General features: G+C 43.1%; 1 protein-coding gene across 3 annotated transcripts; it reads right to left on the bottom strand.

Moving 5' to 3' along the window:
- Positions 1 to 1,634: 1,634 nt before the first annotated feature.
- On the bottom strand, positions 1,635 to 18,731 carry slc7a1a (solute carrier family 7 member 1a). 3 transcript variants are annotated; one of them, XM_053441799.1, is made up of 13 exons: positions 18,511 to 18,731; positions 10,262 to 10,533; positions 9,998 to 10,180; positions 9,693 to 9,851; positions 9,038 to 9,215; positions 8,697 to 8,830; positions 6,885 to 7,107; positions 5,455 to 5,591; positions 4,107 to 4,209; positions 3,745 to 3,950; positions 3,480 to 3,631; positions 3,254 to 3,362; positions 1,635 to 2,655 (listed from the first exon to the last, which is right to left on the bottom strand). In XM_053441799.1, the coding sequence occupies exons 2-13, from the start codon at positions 10,446 to 10,448 to the stop codon at positions 2,468 to 2,470; spliced, it is 1,959 nt and encodes a 652-aa protein (XP_053297774.1). In that variant the 5' UTR covers positions 10,449 to 10,533; positions 18,511 to 18,731; the 3' UTR covers positions 1,635 to 2,467. The 3 variants fall into 3 exon arrangements, with proteins under 3 accessions (XP_053297774.1, XP_053297772.1, XP_053297773.1); XM_053441797.1 differs by lacking the exon at positions 5,455 to 5,591 and adding an exon at positions 6,149 to 6,288; XM_053441798.1 differs by lacking the exons at positions 5,455 to 5,591; positions 18,511 to 18,731 and adding exons at positions 6,149 to 6,288; positions 18,248 to 18,325.
- Between the last annotated feature and the right edge of the window lie 1,758 nt (positions 18,732 to 20,489).

Consider the following 20,489-nt stretch of genomic DNA (forward strand, 5'->3'; position numbering starts at 1 on the left):
ACGAGAAACAACAGTGATAAATTCACTGGTGTGACCCCAGTAGTCAAACTGCTTTTGTGCTATTTCAGCAAGGTTTACATTTTCATTTTCACAATTCGACAATCTCAAACACATGGCAACACACATCGAAAAAAATAAGACAACAAAAAAAAAATTATTCTGAGAAAACGATTTCATTTCAACCACTTGACAAACAGGATGCAGCTGGTCACAGACACCGACATGCGTTACGAAAGGGGAGAGCTAAGGTCAGAGTTTTAAAGCAGCTTCACAGGAGACGGAAAGAAGCCCCTTCCCTTCATCTATTTATAGAGTAGATGTATGTACACTGAGTATTTCTGTCAGGGGTAAACACTGAGCTTTGGCACGACATGTACGAACAAACTCACCAAAGAAGCACATGATTCCCTCTGACCTGTTACTGTCATATATGCACACACACACACATACTATAAACCGTTATTGTCCATTGAGTGTAAATGAAGTGATTGAGTTGTTGTAAATAGTTGTCCTGTTGTACTATGAAGAGTTCTTTTCTTTGACAGCTCCACTTTGACAGCTCCACCAAAGAGTTTCACACTCAAATGTAATAATCCATCCAGTAGTTTTTGTATAATCTGTCTAACACACATACCAGAAAAAAAAGGAAAGCGGTAAAAACACGATAACTGCTGTTTCATTAAAAAGGCATCACTGCTCATGTAGGCCACGGATCCTAAGAAAGTTAAGGATGTGATTTAATATTTTTTACCAACTCTGACGATACACAGTTTTCGTTGCGCTGATCATGCAAAGACAATAAAAATGACTACAAGTCATTCCTTCAATCCTTTTCCCTAATATACAAATAATTTACTGCAAGAAATATACACAACATTTTATGTACACATGATTAAAATGATCACACATTTAAAACTTTGTGTAGGACTCCAGAAACAAGAAACAAAATGCACTGAAAGGTTGAAACGAATGAGATCAATGTTGACATGTTGCTGATATGTTGATAATGTGTTAATCGATGAATATATGTGCGTTTAATGGGATTAATCCATCTTTTTTTTTTTTTTTTTTAAAGGGGAACCACATGTTTAAATCCAATCACAGATCTTGAGTTGTATAGAGCAACAACAACAAAATGGAAATAAACCTGATCATGGGTGATGAAATTCTACCTGATCAGATTCTTCACACGCTTTTACTGAAAAATGAAGTCAGATCCATAATCTGTAAAAAAAACACTGAAAATAATATTTTAGAAAGCGGGTAATAAAAAGACACATTAATCCAAATAAAACATTTTCAGAAAAAAAGTCAGGCTGTTTTTTTTTTTTTTATAAGCTACAGATGCTAAAAGACACAGCAGCCAGCACTGTGAAAGACACACTGGGATCTAGGGAGACTTGACAGCAGCTGGCATTCAGCAACCGCCAAGGTCTGCACCTGATGTTCAACATGTACCAGGATTGTTGAAAATGTAGAATATTCCTGTAAGACCGGATCACCTACTCTCACTGTATCTGCATGGGACATTTAGTTTCAACACCAATTCCTGCATCAAAATGTGCTGCGACGCCCATGACTTTAATGTTCTCTACTGCTTCTTGCCTGATTTAAAACACTCTCCTAAAACACTGTATAACCACGACACGCTGCCAGTGTCGGCAAGTACAACCGCAATCATTCAGACTTAAAGTCGGACACATGGAAAGTGTGAGTTACAGCTTCCTGCCGCCACGGTTCTGCTGCTCCGAACGAGCGCAATTACATCACAGACAAGCAGAGTGTGCTGCAGGGCGTGTTGTGAAAGCTGCCCCGCTGGGAGCACTTCAACATCAGTTACATAAGAGTTTATCGGGTTCAACAGTTATTGGTACAAATATGTATTTAATACTGACGTGTGGTTTCCGATGTTCCAGAGTCGTGTAGATTCAGAGCAGGAGCTGTTCTGCTCAAACAGATATATGCAATCCATCACCGCAGAAATTTCTGGCAACAAGACGACAGCTGCAATGTCATGTGCACGTGGTCCTGCTGCCAGAAATGTAACCCAGGCACTCTCTGAAGAAGCAACCCTAACATGAAGACAATGAGATATTCTGGTTTCCCAGTATAACCAGTCTCCAGCATGAAGCCCCCCTCCTCCACCCACCCGCATCAGACAGCAGCTAAACCTCAAGGCCAACCACAAGGGAGTAACAAGCCTTTCTCACAAACCGAAATAATACAAGTTAAGTTCATAAATGTTCTGTTTTAGGATGATACATTTATCACCAGCCGCCTGCGCTCTACCCGACAGTTGAAGGGGGAACGTTACACGTCTGTGAATTTTAGGCCAAACTGTCATTTTTATCATTACTCTCCCCAACTGGGAGTACTGTCAGTGAGGGGCTGGGAGTTGTCCTTTCAGAAATACTCTTACACAGACAGACTGGGCGTCAGGGCAGGTTGACATATGTTCCGATGCTTCCTACAACTCCTCATCCTCAAGCTCCTCTCCGGCGAGGATTCCGTTCTGAAGGAAGGCCTCCTTCTCCTGCGAGGCGGCTTCCGATTGGCGATTGTGCTTGAAGCCCACCATCTCCGTGTCTGGAGACGAGCGGGCCATCTCGGCCTCAGCGCTGTTACGGTAGCCGTAACCGAAGTAGATCACGAAACCTGAAGAAGCAGAGCAAGAAATATCATCAGTGTCTGAGATGTAGTCATTGAAATTAAAAATATGGTTTTAGCTTGCTGTTTGGAAACGTTATGTTTATTTCATTAAAAATAACTCTGCTTTTGATGCCTTCTGTGATAACCTGAGATTTAAGGGTTTATTACCATCGCTATGATTTTCATCTGTGTATGTTTATCTGGGAGTTAATAGGATTACACAAAAACTATAGGACAGAGGGCGAGGAATCTGGGTAGAAGGATGCATTATAGTTCAGGGAAGAACCCACAAAATGTTGGTGCAGATCCAGGTGCTTTGTTTTTTCAACATTTATTTTCTCAGGGAATAATATTTACTTGCTTAATGTGACTCCCACAACCTTAAAATGATGAAAATAAACCTGAAAGAGAGGTCACTTTATTGGACAGCAGTTTCAAGGTACTAAATAGGTGGCAGTTGTGTATATTAAGTGTCTGAACCAACCATAATTCGATTAGAGACACTCAAGTGAAAAGTGTCCTATTATAAGTTAATTCAAGTTCACGTTCTGGACCAGGTGGGTCAGTATCGAGGGTGAGGTGGATAGTAACAGAGCATCACTACCTATGGCCATCCAGAAGGAAAATCGTATCCAAGTGCCTCTGTCCAGCTGCATCATCAGGTAGACGTTCACAAACATGCTGATCACCGGGAGGAACGGCAGCATTGGAACCTAAGGAGGGAGATGTCAGAGAAAGATAAAACATGAACGCCGGGGGTGATGAGGAAAAAGTAGAGGCTTACTTTTAATCCTTCATTATTCTACAGACGGGAGTTCGTGGAATCGAACCTTGAAAGAAAGTTTGGTCTTGCTCTCAGGTTGTCTCCTGATGATGAAGGTGATGGAGAGGCACACCATAAAGATGAAGGTGAGGGCTACGATGTTCCACACAGCGAAGCCTCCCTGCACAGCCAGCACACTGAACGCCAGGATCAACGTTCCTGGAGGACAGTCATTTTTATAGTACTTCATGTTTAACTCTGCACGAATCTCACCATTGTTTTGATATATTTTGTGTTATGTCGCTGACACACAGTAAGTCTGGATCACCTACCCAGGACAGACGTGCAGACATTGACGGTGAAGCCCGACAACGCGGATGGCTCTGGGTTGTCTGGGAACAGCATCGTCTTGACGCTGAACCGTTCCTCCACACCGGGCAGGATGCCTATACTGGGAATGCTGATGCCGTCACTTTGCTCCACCTCCTCCTGGGTGCTGGCCAACTCATAGGCCATACTAGGCTGCTCCGGCTGGTACCTGACACAATCAAACACACACACACACACACACACTAAGCTGATTCAAACTCAAAAGTGTTTCCGCCTGAAAATAGGATCAAAATGGAACATTCAACAAAGGAGTTCCTCTCCTCTCCCACGCTAGGCTCTGTACACTTCTGTCCCCACCACTGACCTGAGCACCAAGACACAGGCCGCCACTAACGTGTAGGCCAGCAGCGTCCCTATGGACATCAGGTCCACCAGGTCCTTCAGGTCGAACAGAAAGGCCATGATAGCTTAGATGAGCAGGAAAGAGAAGAGAGAGAGAGCAGTGAGGATATTTGCTTGAGTGTAAGAACATTTTAAACAAAGATAATTGATACATATTTTCAAGATTGCCCTCTGATATGCGATTAAACGTTTTTCTCAAGTGTCGCAAGTCATTGAAAAAACAGCCATGTCATTTGTTATCAGGAAAGACGACAGCTGACTTGAAACAATGCTCCTGCGTTTTAATCATATATTAACATCATCTCATGCATCCTCCACTTCTTCATCACTCCATCTCTCTGTCACCCTTTCTCTTTCTTTTCCGTAGCTCAGGTCGAGTCAGTGGGGGTTGATTACATGTTGATTACAGTGCTGTGCACTAGTTTGGTATTAGTCAAACACATAAGATGAGTCTCCAGCAGGACACAGCCTCTCAGCTGAGCGTGTGAACCCCCCCCCACACACACACACACACGCACACGCAGGACTGATACAAAATATGGGCACGTTTCTCCATCATCATGCTGGCCTTAATCTAAAGTGGAGGCTAGTGGTTGTCACATGTACACACATACTGAATCGCAACTTGCTGATCCAAACTATTTTATTAAAATCAAAAATTTCTATAATAAAGTAGCTGAGTTGATTCACTAGTCGAATGTTTTGCCAGCAGGAATAAGCTCTAACATCACTTTCCATAGGGTTATGTTAAAAAGGCAGAAGCACCTAATAGACATGTAGCTATACACCCAATTATCTCATTTTGAGTCCTTAACTGTCCGTTTACCTTGAAAGGGCCGACACTATCAAAAGAAAGCTTTCTATCGCCCCCTGGCTTGGTCATTGCCACTTCCCCCATCCCTCGATTGACCATGACAGCGGTTCCCCTTAATTATCTAGACCATGCCTGCCAAATTGTATCACATTTTCAAAAAGAGATCTTTAATGTAACTTGTTGAGCGAAGAGAAATCCAGATCAATGTTGAAACTTTAAAATATTCCATGTTTTTACCATCCTTGACAGGCAGGTATGAATTAGAGTTCCATAACGAGAGCTTGCTGCATCCTCACTGGCCAACGACAATAATCAAACCTCCCGGACCTGATCCGAACTGAACCTGAACACTGACCATACACCGTCCAGCCGTCTGTAGGGTTTTCACTTATTGCCTTGTATTGTCTTTAGATCTACCCTGATCTCTGACATGGGCTCTCTGGAATCCAGTAGAGTGAAATCTGTTGTAGTGACCAACCCCTGTTTTTAATCTTACCAGACAAAACCCCAGCAACCATAGTGGACGTTACCGGGGACTTCCTCTCGCTGACGTGGGCCAAGAAGGAGAAGAGCAGGCCATCCCTAGCCATGGCAAAGATGATACGGGGTAGGGGGAACATGGAACCCAACAGACTGGGAGGGAGTGGGGGAAGAAAACATCGGATTGGAATAGTTGTAGGTGTAGAGCAGAGGAACAAGAGGGAAGGCATGATTGAAGGGGCTCAGTAGGAGACACAGGGGAGGTGTGAGGGGAAAGAGTTGAGTAATGTCAGCGAGACAGAAGTTAGGGGATTCTGGGACGGAGAATGTGCAACAGGATACTCAGGGTGCACTGCAGAGCATCAGGGTCATGATGGCGGTCCAAGGACCTTCTGATGTCAGCATGCAAAATGTATCTCCCTTAAATACCAAATATCGTGCCCACCATGCTGTTACGCACCATTCCAATGTCAAATCCTGGGTTACCTAACCATGCAGTTTAGTTCTGTATTCATATTCTTCCTCACATCACTAAGACACAGGTGGAACATATCCCTTAAGTCGCCAGAGACACATTTAAACATGTCAAAATCAATGGAGCATGCAGGTTCAGACACAATAACCTAAATACACACTGTTCGTGCTGCAGCGTGCAGAGACGCCTCTGTGTACGTGGATGCAGTTTAAAAACATGCGTGTTAGTGTCTCACCTGCCCCTATGCCCGAGGTGAGGGTTGCGATTAACGGGGTTTTGGTGCGGGGGCTGATCTCGGCCATGAACTTGAAAAGCAGCCCATCGTCGGCCATAGCCCAGATCACACGGGGCATAGGGAACATAGCACCCAGCAGGCTACCAGGGGGGAAGACCAGGATATATAGTATCCACACTTACACACATGAAAAGGCCGTGAAACATACATCAACATAGACAAAGCAAATATATAGTATATAAACATTACATTTACACAACCTGATACATACTGCGCACAACATATAGGGTGAGATAAATAATAGCATGCTAGGACATGTTTGATTCCCAAGCCCACATCTGTTCACACCTATCAACCTGACCTCTTTAATTTAAAATAATGCAGTATTTTTAAAAAGCAATAAATTCCCATACAAAATAAACGTGTGCATATGGTAATATCACCTTAATAAAACAAATAAAAACTGGTTTAGTAATATAAATGCAGATTGCGGTGACCGATAGTGACCTGCGGCATTGCTAAATAATCACATACTAAAATCTTATTTTCAGTCCAAGGGATCAAATGCCCTCTGCAGCTAAATATACACTCACATAGTCACACACACAGACACATGCACAAACACACAAAGACACGTGCAGACACACCTAAATGCGTGTCTCTGTGTGTTTATTAGAGCGCGGGACAGAACTAGAACATGCATTTTGCATTGCAGGCTTGTGTAACTGCTGCTCACCTGGTCGACAGAGCACACAGAGAGCCTACAGCTACAGCGTATTTGGCTCCTCCCCAGCCCACGTATTTAAACGCTACAGGCAGAGGGCTGTTGCTGTCCAGCAGGTAGTACGGCATCATGAGGGTGAGCGCGGCGGACACACCGAAGTACGCCACGAAGCAGATGAGCAGCGAGGACACGATGCCGATAGGGATGGCTCTCTGGGGGTTCTTCACCTCTTCACCTAAGGCATGGATAGAAAATTAAAGTGGCAATGAATCACTTTTTACTGCAACAGGTGCAAACATTTTTCTTTGAAACTTTAATGACATGTATCTATTTTAAAGGGCAGTGGCAGTGCGTGGTATAGGACTGTTGCCTCGGAACTAAAAGGTTCCCGGTTCTTTCTGTGCTGAGTTTGCATCTTCTGTGATGTAGTTCTTGACTATTAAAACACATATGACTCCAGTATGCCATTACTCTAATAAAGCAGGCAACTACAGGGATATTTATATATTTTAGGCCAATAAGATCACTCTCCTTTTAATGTATCAATAACCTCCATAAACTGTTTCCAGCATCACAGCTTAGTAAAATCGCTTTTGTTACATTGACAATACAATTTTGTTAATTGTACATTAAGCTGTCAAATTACCCCATAAATGGTTTGAGTGGGACCGGTAATTTATTTTGGAGGAGACTTCATTAGCAGCCATCCATTAGCATCTATGTCAGTTTGTTAATAACTAACTATTCACCGTTTTAAAGCAGGGATGCAGCTCAGAATAATTCACAGTATCCACTCCTTGTTTGTGGCAGCAGCATTCTTGGAAACACGGAAAAACTGTCCAAACAGAGATATATTCGAGAAACATTCCGTGTGCTATTTTGCAACACATTTGAACAAGGAGCTTATTTTGTCCCTCTGCACCCAGAAGACTAAAACACCCAACTATTCGGACGTAGCAGGCGATTATGCAACAGCGCCCTGAAGGCGAACACTCAGGTCTTGTTCTGCAGTGAAATCACATTGCGATGATGGAGCGTGTCCTGCGCCACTATTCATGATGAATGACAGCTACTGATTTAAGATTGCTGGAAGGTCAGGGGTCACAGGAATAACAGAGGTTACAGTTGTGAGAATGTACTGTACTGGCTGCACGTGTGTGTGTGGGCGGAGGATGAGATGATGGCTTTATGACACCTTGACGCTACACACACACACACACACACAAGGTATAATGGCTGAAAGGTGCCTAAGTGTGTGTGTGTGTGTGTGTGTGTGTGTGTGTGACTAACATGCCCACAAGCTAAACTCCAGTACTCGTTCAGGGTTAACTTCACACCAGCCAATTAGAATTGAGGAAAAAGAGGGGTGGGTAAAGTCAGGGGCTGGAGAGTAGACAATCTGAAAGAAACTCCCTTTTTTAACTACTCAAGGGCCTTGAAGCGTTCAGGAACTACACACATAAAGACACACAGGTGTGGCTCTGCACAGAAAAAAACACTCCCACCAAAGCCCATATCTTGATTTACGTCGCTAAGCTCCGTCACGCTGCTCGGCATTCTGCCAAGAGCAGGGCCCAACTCACTAAACTGCATCTTTTCTTTTACACCCTGCCCCTCTCGTGCAAGGCCCCTGGATGTTCAGACAAGTGGAGGATTGAAATGGTCCCGACTCTAGATCCGGTTTCACCCCCCACGCCCCCCCCAGAACTGAAACCTACCCATGAGGCAGTGGAAAGGATTTGAGAAGTGGAACGAGAAGAGAACGAGGCCAACAAAATTGAGTGTGTGTTTTTTTTCCTTCGTCTGGTTTCGTGCTGCACTGACCTGTGGTGGCGATGCAGTCGAACCCCACAAAGGCGTAGAAGCAGGTAGCAGCTCCTGAGAGGACGCCTGTGATCCCAAATGGCATGAAGCCGCCCGCTCCTAATCTCTCTTTGGTTGGCAGGACAACTGTCTCACTGGATGGGAAGGGTATGGAATAAATGAAACCAGCAAAATACCGCCTTAAATGTGGTGTTTTAAAGGGTCAGTTCACCAGAATTACAAACTGTGTATTACCCAGAGTGAATGAGACCTTTAATATAGAAAGATTATCCAATATAACATGGGATGTTTCTCAGAACACCTTCAATATGTGAAACATGTTTGTAGGTCTATTTTCTTACTTGAGACTGGAGTTACTGGTGTAATTGGCATTAAGGATCTCGTCAGGGTCGATCTGCCAGTTCTTCATGGTACCCTTGACCAGCCCAGAGACCACCATGAACAACAGGACGAGGACGTTGATACACGTAAAAACTTTGTTCACTATGGCTGACTCTTTCACCCCGAATGCCAGAAGACCTTGGGAATAGAGAAGACACAGGATGGAATCAGAACGAGTGTTTGCAGATAGAAAAATAAATCATACTCGCAATGCAGTCATATTTTTTCCAGTCAGCAGCTATAATGATCATCAGCAGCAGATTTAAAGTGTTTGCATACCGGGTGTTTCCATATCTGTGGTTTATTGTCAAATAAAGTGGTTGGTCAAATATTTGTATTCAATGTGATTGAGCAAGAAACTATTTTCAAAATAATATTCTGTGACGTGTGTCTTTGCCAAAGGCTATAGAGCTAACTGTAGACAAAGAATAGCTTAAATGTGCACCCTACTGAATCAGGAATTCTGCACAGATAGGACGTTTTTAACTGGCCCTTCTGTGTAAATTGGGGCCCCTTTATGGCCCTTGGATTTAGAAAACATCACAGACACTGGCTCAGTGGAAACCATAAGTGATGAGACGAGATAGAGAAATACAGAAAGAGGGGTTTCCCAACCTGTTAGGGTGAATATGATGACAACAGCAAACATGTCGGGGTATTCTGCCAGTATACCCGGAGCATTCATAGACATGTGCTCTCTACAGAACAGCTCTATGCGCTTCCCTACCAACTCGTCGAAGGTGGCGCTCCATGCACGGGCCACACTGGAGGTACCTGAGATGGAGAGAGAGCAGAGGAGAGACCTTTCTCAATTTGTCACTGAGCTACAGCACCTGGTGTTCTTCAAATCCCCAATAAATCACGTCTAATTAGAAAGTGACATATGGAGACAACATAGAAGGAAATGCTGTGTTGTTTACCGATGATATAGGAGAGGATGAGGTTCCATCCAGTGATGAACGCCCAGAGCTCCCCTACTGTCACATAGGAGTACAGATAAGCTGAACCTGTCTTGGGAACACGGGCTCCAAACTCAGCATAGCATAGACCGGCCAACACTGAGGCCAAGGCTGCTATCAGGAAAGACAGCACGATAGCAGGACCTGGGATTGAAGGAGAAATCACAGGATTAGAAGATCTGTCTCTGAGGACATCTTGACTTATTTACTGTGATGTTAACTCACCCGAATTCTCTCGTGCAACAGCCCCGGCTAGCACGTAGACGCCGGCGCCCAGCGTGCTGCCCACGCCCAGGGCCACCAGGTCAAAAGTGTTAAGGCATCGCGACAGGCGGGAGTCATCTGAGTTACAGTTCACCACCTTCACCCGCAGCAACCGCTTCCCGAAACGCAGGAGCTTCTCCAGCGCCATGGATGACAGTCGGGCCTCTGGGGGAGGAGTAGAAGGTCGGCTGGGATTCAGAGGTCACAGGGGAGCAGGGGAGAGGTCACGTACCCTAATAGGAGGAGAGGGACAGAAGGACGGACATTAAACAAGAATCCCATACTGACAGAATCATGTATCATGCTTGATCCACTGGTACAGCAGCACGTCATGCACATCTATAAACACCAGTGTCACAGGGGTCAAGCATTACAGATCGGGTAAAGGGGTTCACCTGTGCTCAACAAACTTTTCGTCAGCAGAACACGGTTTCAACCCAAATCCACAATGTGTGACCGCGAGCCAAAAAACTGAGGACCTATAGGGATAATCCATCTTATTTCTGGGTATGTTTCCAACATGTGTTACGCAATGCAACTCAACTGGAGAGGAGGCAGAGCCGTGAACAGATTGTTTCAACACAAAGAGAATCATAACTCATGACACAAAAATACTTTTCTCCAATGACACTGTGGAGGCTCATCATATTGAGTTACTCCTGCACATGGCAGAGGAAACTAAACTCACCAAGACAAATACTGTATCTGCACTTGGAGTCAATTTTTCAAAGCATACAGAATAAATCTGAAGCAAAAAAGGAGCAGTTGTTCTGATTCTCGATATTCTTTCTTTAAGGATAGGATTTAAAATATTTCAAATGAAATTTAAGGGGTTTTATTGCACTTCCATATGGCTGGGGGGCTCGCAAGTGACAGATTTAAGAAAAAATTGTACAGTTTATCTAAAAAGTAGGCAGAGACCACCTGAATTTTAGTCCCTTGTATTTGTCAAGCTCCGAACCTGCTGGTTTCCACATTTCCCAAAATGACACTCACTCGCATCTTGAAAAATGTCTCCCTTCCTTATTAATGGCAACTTCATGACACCTCCAGTTTGTAACAAACGCTTATTATCAGATTTATTTGAGACTTTATAAAGTTTAGAAATTGGTGCACTCAGCCTTTAAACTGAAGCACTACCGGAACATGTTCTTTTTGGAGGCGTATTATTATCTGACATAACTACACACTCATTGGGAAATGAGCAACTGTCTCTGGAGGCACAACACAGCTGTAAGACTCCATAACCGTCTGCTGAGACGCTTCTCTGGGTCAGTAGTCAACGACTCACGGACATTCCCCAGTGCTGAGCTCAAATATACTGAGAGGTAATACTTGATATTTGGAAGGGAGAAACAAAACATTGAGGGCAGCTTGAGAAAGAGGGGGGGGGGGGTAGTGTGTGTGTAAACAACTCGGAAAATGTCTGGTAGAAGTTCCGTGGAATGTTCCATGGAAGAAACACTGGGACTTGAGGGACTGACGTGGAGGAGAATTACTTAATGACCCATTTCAAGGTAATGGCCGCTATCCAGAAACCATTGACATGAGGACACAAATCTATAAAAGGTTGTGTGGACAGTGCAACAGTTGTGTCGTACCCTCGTGGAAACTTCCACATAAGGGTAAGCTGAGGTGACTGCTCAAAAACAGTGCAGCTTTACAACCTATCAGATCCAGCCTATTGGTCCACATATGAAGAATAGACATAATGGAGTAATAGATGTTGAATAATAGATTAACTCCTGTGAAAAAGCTCACATTTGCAGTGGGAAACATTTCCTGTTTCAGTTTTCCTAGAAAGCCATCAGGAGTATTTATGGCATTTGACTTCCCCTCCCCTCCTGAGACGGCCTCCTTACATCAGGAAAAAACAAAACAGAGACGATGTCATCATACACATGACATTCTTCACTTGATACCAGGTCGAGAGCTCTGATATCATCAATCCAATTTTCAAGTGTTCAAATCCAAAGGAAATTATTTACGTGCTTGGGACAAAACTACTGAAAAGAGAAAACCCACAGTGGATATTACGCTCTAAGAGGTTAAGCTCCCTTACTGTTTACCACTGTGCTACTGCCCATCATTAGGAGCAATAAATAATCCATTAAATCACTGGACTAAAGCAGCTGCGGTTAGACCGCTGAGCCCATGCTTACGTTATAAATCCCCCAAGATAAAGAAGTAGCTGATTATCACAACGTCACGTGTGCCACATTATTGTAAAATCCAGGAAGTTCTTAAATAAAAGCTTAGAGGGAAAATACTATTCGAATCGCCAACGGTAATCATGAAGCACTTAGGGGCACGAAGACGCACCTGCACACACGTAAGCAAGAGAGAAGGAGGCCTTAATGCAATCGGTGACCTGGGAACACAGGTTATACAAGAGCTGAGACAAAACACAAAAAAACTTTTGGAAACATGAGGCATCTTGATTTAAACTCTGTTAATGTTGCGTGAAATGTCAGTGTTGCAGATCGATGTCGAAATGGAATAAACCTGTTTCCACGAGGCGGAGTTCGAACTTGAAACCCTATAGCTACGCCTCACCCGTCGGTTGTGTCTTGACAGAATGAGGACAGATACGGGGATTAAACATCGCACTGGACTACGTATCTTTCAAGCTGCTGTGAGGAGTGCAGAGCGTTCACCGAGGCCTCGGCTATCTGAAATAGAATCTGGAGGAATCACATGGCTTGGCTATTCCAAGCTGCATACACTTGCACACAAATGCACACACAAGCAGTAGCTGCAAGGCCCTAATGATTAAAGTCCTACGTCTGGATGCACATGAATTCTAATGAAGTCACTGAGCTACAGTTGCATGGAGGCAAACAGTCACAGTTACCATGTTTTGAAAGAAGCCAAAGAAGCAGCCTCTAACAAGTGCCCTTAACTGGTGGCTGCATCCACAGAAGCTTTTGGCTTGGGGGTCACTCAGGCATGCCTTTGCATGAATTCATTCATGCATGCTTTATTTGAATTTAAAAAGGAAATTTATTCTTTCAACAGGAATAAGAGGTTCAAAACTCTAAGAAAATGTCTACAAAGCCCATCTGGCTTATGAAAGAGTGTTCTCTTCTTATCTTGGTATACAGCGAATGACACAATACAAGAGCTTTTATAAGTTTAAAACTGGCTTTGTAGAGAATAGCAGATGAAATGTGCTGACAGAAGAGGCAGCACCCACCAGTGGTGGGCGTTGAACAAGAAAGGGGGTGTGATCCTCTAGGACCAATGAAAGAGGTCTATGAATATGACACCTCTTACAGTTAGAGACCTTTTCAGGGCTACAACACTTTAAAGGCCAAATTGAGCCTCCACTCACTTCAGCCTTTAAAGTTAGAAAACATATAAAACAATGCTTAATATAAATAATACATTTCACTAGCTGGCTAATGTGATAGAAAAGTTCACACTGCTTCGGAACCTACATTTATTATACTTTCCCAGAGGGGCATACTGATCACTGTATACCAGGCAATAGATACCAGGAGGATATCATTACATTTTTACATTACATGGCATTTAGCTGACGCTTTTGTCCAAAGCGACTTACATTTTTAGTACACTCACCATTTATGAGGGGCCATATAGGGGTTCAGTATCTTGCCAAGGACACATTTCACAACTAACTGGCTGAAACTGCTTCTCTTTGGCTAGGTGTCTGATGTAAGATGGTAATAATGATGATGATGCTACTTGCACCTGGTTTTCCAGATTTAGGTCAGGCAGACTTGAGTGGAAATGGGTCATACATACAGTTTGACATTTGGTATTTACTTTAAGGTATTTACTTAAGGTTTAAAGGTCTCAGGCGACGGCTGTGTTTCAATCCGACAGTGACCGACAGCCAGAGGCAAGCAACCTGAAGGACATGCACTTGGAATTGCTATAATCTGTATTATTTTATTAGTTGTATCCCGGGAAAAAAGTCTTGCTGCCCTCACCTGCCATGGTTATAACGGATGTTCTCACATATTATGCGCCACCATCAACACTGTCTTTTGTCAAATATAACCTTGACAGCAAAGTCCACAGCTTTGTTTGCCTGTGTGTTAAAATCCCTGCACACCACTGATTATAATGTACACAAGCAACACCACATGATGTTTGAGGAACAGACAGATACAATCCTTGGGGTTCTGTGTTTCAGTCGTCTACTTGGAAGTTGTTCAGTTACACGATGTGCAACGGCCCACATGCACACACACACACACACTTTAGTGAGTGGAGTGTTGTTGCTGGTGGTTGACATTTTCCTTCTCTTCCTATTCCACACACTTTGTGCACACAGGATGCCATCCAACTCTGCTCGGTAAACTTGACTGCATTGAAGCTTATTTGGCCTGTGAACAGTCAACATCGCTGCTAGGCCTCGGGCCCCGTTCCACGAAGTGGTTCTTCAGGAAAACTTAAAAAGTTTGCTAACCCCTCTTTCCTTTCTGTTTCACAAACTGAGATCACGTCAACTCAGGGACCGCAGTTATTTGTATATAACTCTGCGAAGCCGCAACCTCCACAATTATTGGGACAGGTTCAAGCAGACCCTCCCCCCGGAAACATTTAACTTTTCAATAATGCGTGTCATGGTTTTTGTGGTCTTATCTTATATCAGTGTGTTATTATTTTTAATTGTGTATTGGATGGATGCCTCCTCTTTTATTGCTGCAAACCAAACTGGCTACAGGTACATATAAAGTAACCTAACCTAACTTGTTGATAATACCATCAACATGGAAGATTGCTAGGGTCGCCCCAGTCTTTAAGGCTGGGGACAAAACAAAATCTGAGAACTATCGACCAATAAGTATCTTGCCCATAATTTCCAAAGTAGCAGAGAAATGGGTTACCAGAAAATTGACGGAACACTTAAATAATGGCTATGCCACTCTTCATCCAATGCAGTTTGGATTTAGGGAACTTCACTCAACAGAGACTGCTACTTGCTATTTCCTGGAAAACTTAAAAAGCCTGCTGGATAAAGGCGGCTTTGTAGCTGCGGTATTTCTAGATTTAAAGCGTGCTTTCGACACCATCAATCATGACTTGCTTATTGCCAAATTAACCCATTTTAACTTCTCAAACAGCGCCCTCTGTTGGATGAAATCATACCTGTCAGACAGGAAACAGGCAGTTCAAATTGGTGATTCATTATCTTCTTATCTAACTTGTTCTGCTGGAGTACCACAGGGCTCAATATTGGGCCCTGTTTTATTCAGCCTGTATGTCAATAACTTACCAGATGTCTGTAGAAATATTAAAATGCAACTATATGCTGACGATACTGTATTATACTGTCATGCCAGCTCAATCAAAGATGCTGCTGCAGTACTCTCAGGAGCCATGGTGCCAGTGTCCCATTGGCTCCAAAACTGTTGTCTACATCTGAATACAAAGAAAACTGTCTGTATGTTGTTCTCCCGACAGTCAACTGCGGGACAGCAACCATCAGTCATGGTTGGTGGTGAGAGACTTGAGGTGGTTGAATATTTTAAGTACCTCGGGGTCATCTTCGATTCTAACCTTAATTTTAAGCAGCATGTTAAGAAAGTTAAAAACACAATTAAATTTAATTTATCAAATTTCAAGTATATAAGACCTTTCCTGACTATGGAGACAGCAAAGACTTATATGCATGCAATGATATTTACTCACATCTCGTACTGTTACACAACATGGTCACATACATCTGAGAGCACTTTAAAACCAATCAAATCTTTATTCAAGAGAACTCTTAAAACACTAGACAAAAAACCTATATACTACCATTATTGTAAAATTACAAATAAACACAAAATCATGGACTTCGATAGTTTTCAGCTGTTTTTGGATGTCTGTCTAATCTTTAAGGTTCTGAACGGTCTAGCCCCTCCACCATTACAGAATTTTATAAAGAAGAAATCCCCTACAATAAATACACGAGCACTAACTAGAGGTGACTGCGAAATACAACGCCGCAAGACCAAATTTGGTCAAATGGTGGTGTCCATCAGAGGAACACAGTCCTGGAATATATTACCAACACATGTTAGAGACTGTGCCACTTACACCACCTTTAGAAAAAACCTTAAACAGTGGTTAGTAGCAAGCCAGACCTGCTCTCATATGTAACCTTTGGTCATTCTAATTTTTTAACATGGACTCTTGATATGGGGACCTATTTTGTGTGTAAAAGTGTTTTTTTAATCTATTTTGTATACTGGTATGTTGTTTTTATGTTCTTGACTTGCCTTAGGACAACGGATGAAAATTAGCAATTAAGCTAACTCCGGCATATTTATATTGATGCTCTGGCTGACATATTGATTAATGTGCACTGTCCTAATCAAATAAATAAATAATAAATAATAATAATAATGTGAGTGGATGGTCAGCATCAGTTGAGTCATCCAGGTCACCCTGGCTTTTACAAGAGAATATTTGAGTTCTTTTCAGTTTGGAGCCTGTACTATATGACTATTTAATAAAGTAATATTACATAAAATAGAGATTGTGTATTTCAACATACAAAATGTATGAACATTTATATTCTGATGTGTGTGTATTTTATTGTGATAGTGTTTTGTTCTGTTTAGGGATTGTTACTGGGCACCACTGAGTACAAAGTGCATTCTCATAATCTAAATCTATTTCAATTCCATGAATAATCCCTTCTGTTACCAGGAATACACAGTATGTGTGTGTGACTGTGAGTAGGTGTGTTATACTATTACCCCTGATCCATATTTTGTACACATTGTGTCTATTTACTATTACTTGAGTCACTCAGGGGGGCAGTTTGAACCCTGCACTGAGATGTCAAAGTCAAAAACTACTAAATGCCACTAGTTAGGGCTGGACAATATCATTTTTCATCAGTAGCAATATAACAAAAGTCTTAAAAGAGACAAGCGTTTATCATTCTCTGCCCATTAGGAACCATTTAAAACCACAACCTTCACTCATGAGCAAAAGTCTTACTTTAAACTTCCTTGTCCGTCTTAAAAGAAGCAGTAAAAGGGACAAATGTGGTAAGAATCCAAATTAATTCTATATAAAATAAAAATACTATAGGCAAGGCAGTAAAGATGACAGGATTATGTAATCCGGATTCTGGGCAATATATAACATGTGCAGCAGAGCATGTATCCAGCCTAACATTTAGTCTGAGTGAAACATGAAGCCCAACAACGCTGAAGCCAGTCCCAGTGAAGCCACACACACACACACACACACACACACACACACACACACACACACACACACACACACACACACACACACACACACACACACACACACACACACACACACACACACACACACACACCTGTGCATTTGTATAGGCTACATCCAATCCTGCACTTGGCAACTTCCCTGTTGGTGACCCACTTTCAGACCAGCTATAGTTAGACCAACTAGAACTGGCCTGAACCATGACCAGGATTTAAAAGGTCAATATATATATATATACAAACCACAGACTCTTTGACAGAGATTTAGAGAAAATTACAAAATAAACCCTATTTTATGGAAAGAAGAGCTGACATTTCAGATCTTGGCCACAGCTCGGACCAGCTCCAGACAGACAGACAGATAGGTGGATGTGCTTTACTGATCCCAGCTCTGCTTAGTTCCAGAGCGTCCCCACAGCCTAAGGAGCGCAGACCTGTCCGTGCTGGTTTCCGATCGGGTCTGAGTCCAGGAGACACATCCTGGTCCGTCCCCGGGCTCCTCGAACAGACCACAATTGTCTGCAGAACTCCCCCCACAAACACAAACACACACACACACACACACACACGGACCCCCTCTCACGTTACACCGCGGCCACGCACAGACAATGAACTCAAGCACCCCCTTCACGTGAACGCTTCCAACTCAGAAGCAAGGATCTGAGGAGCGAATTCAAGGGAGAAGAATCGTGCACCTCGCTTGAAGCGTCGGAAGCAAACTCACATCTCATGAGCTGCTCCCTGGAAGGCGATCAGATTCGGCTTCGCCGCAAAAGGAAGTGAAAGAAACATGTGGTTTGCAGCGTGCACGCGCGGGTGAGTGTTCGTGCAGCCGCTCAGCTTAACGCACGGAAACGCGTTGCCTCAAAACTCTCCAAAGTGTTGCGTGCACGCTGAAAACCGTCCAACCAACATCCTGATACTTGAAGTTCTGTCTTCACACACTGTTAACACCGAATGCATGTCGCTGCACATGAGGTTCTTTACCTTGGAGATCCTGCAGCAGCGCTCCAAGACAGAGAGCTTCCCTCCGAGGTTTGAGAAGCACCTCAAAGTGGAGAAGAACGAACCGTGTCGACGCTCGGTGGAGGTGTTTCTCCACAGGTGGTGTGGAGGAATTTAAGTTTTCGGGCTGCTGTGTTTTGAGAGTGTAAACGGAGAAGGAGAGGGGTACACGGGCAGCCCCGCCTACTCACTACTGTGGTGGAGCAGCCACGAACTGCATCTAGAGACCACACACACAAGCACATAATCTCCTGTGGGGGGGGGGGGGGGGGGGGGCGGCTACAGTTGCGTAGGTCAGTCACCTGTGAAGACCAGCATCATTTACCCCTGAACCAGCGCGGAGAAATGATGATGATGATGATGAAAAGTTAAATTAAATTAAATTAAATTAAACTAAAATAAATATTAAAAAAATTAAATTAAAAACTGCACGCGCACATCCTGCGCAGAAGCCCATTACGCACATCCGGCGCAGAAGCCCACTGTGCATATCCTGCGCAGAACCCTACTGCGCACATCGTGCACAAGCCGAGTGCGCACAAGCCCAGTGCGCACATCCTGCTCAGAACCCTACTGTGAACATCCTGCGCAGAACCCTACTGCGAACATCCTGCTGCCTGCGCATTTTTTCTTCTTTTTTTCTGTTTTATATTTAAATAATTTAAATTTTCATAGTGTAAGATGTTTTTCAATTAATAGGAGAAATCCTGCCAATTTTAAGAGCTCAGTATATTGTTAGCTTGAAGATAGGAAATAGGAAATAGAAATTCAAACCCGGGTCCTTCGTGTTGAAGAACATTCACTCTACCAACTAGGCCACGTCACCTGCTCATTGCCATGAGGAACTAAGCCCTATAAGAAGATGGACAAATTATCGTGTGTGTTTGTGTCTTTCTATGCTGCTTTTGATTCACACTTCAGAGCAGGGCCGGGTCTAGACAGGCATGTATGAGGGGGCAGCCACAAATCTTGAGGGGGCATTGTGCCTAACCCTAACCCTAACCCTATTTAGTTTGAGGGGGCACAACATTTATTTGAGGGGGCCAGGCCCCCTCTTGCCCCTGCCTAGACCCGGCCCTGCTTCAGAGTAAATATTTTCTACTTTACAGCATTTATTTGACAGCCTTACTTAAAAGTTACTTTTATATTTTGGGATTTTAGATACTGGATAATTAAACATGCTTTAATAACCTATTGTTAGAGAATAACCCAGTAGGTTCTAAACTTGTCTTCTAACGCCTTACAAGAATCACAGTCTGCTGCTGCTTGTTTCCATGTGATGTCCTGAGGCTGCCCCCTGCTGGTTGCTGGGATCTTCTACTGCTCTAGTTTGGTTTGTGCAGCTTGTGATTAACTAAAGTTGTCCATAAAAGAAAATCTTTAATATCCTTCAAGGGTAATTTTATGTACAACCAGCAATCAGTGCACGACAAAAATAAACCAATATATACAATGTAAATAAAACCCAATATAAACACCCTATAGACTAAGTACCAACAGAAAATTACCTGTCAACTATTTAGATATTCTCAAAACATTTCATTCTACTTCTAATTTCCGGTTGTGTTTCTTATTATTATTAATGTTGGGGACATTTCCTTGATAAATGTGTGGAGGTTTTATTACCTCTGCTAAGGAGGTTATGTTTTCACCTCTGATTTGTCAGTCAACAGGTTTATGTAATAAACTACTGGACCAATAACCACACAACTTGGAAGAAGGAAGCTGCATGGATCAGAGATGAACCTATAGGACTCTGTTGATCTCTACTGAGTGCCAGTCTAGTGAATGAATCTGGAATCTTCTCTCAAAATACATTTCCCCACCCATAGGGTTTGTAGTGTGAAGCTAATGAGGTGTTTTATAAAGATGTGATCAAAAACGTCAGACCAAGTGAATCCACTTTATTTCAGCATGAACAGAAAAAAAAGAAGGGAGTTTCATTTCACTTCACAACAGTT

Source organism: Pleuronectes platessa, chromosome 15 (assembly GCF_947347685.1).
Source record: "Pleuronectes platessa chromosome 15, fPlePla1.1, whole genome shotgun sequence".
NCBI classification, from domain to species: Eukaryota; Metazoa; Chordata; class Actinopteri; order Pleuronectiformes; family Pleuronectidae; genus Pleuronectes; species Pleuronectes platessa.

Bases quoted from the DNA above. Each gene is read 5' to 3' on its own strand.
- slc7a1a (XM_053441797.1), bottom strand. From the start codon at position 10,448: ATGGCGCTGGAGAAGCTCCTGCGTTTCGGGAAGCGGTTGCTGCGGGTG. The intron at 9,216-9,692 runs GTTGGGAAACCC...TCTATTCCCAAG, and splicing joins CATCATATTCACCCTAACAG to GTCTTCTGGCATTCGGGGTG. The intron at 3,632-3,744 runs GTAGGTGATCCA...ACTGTCCTCCAG, and splicing joins TGTCTGCACGTCTGTCCTGG to GAACGTTGATCCTGGCGTTC.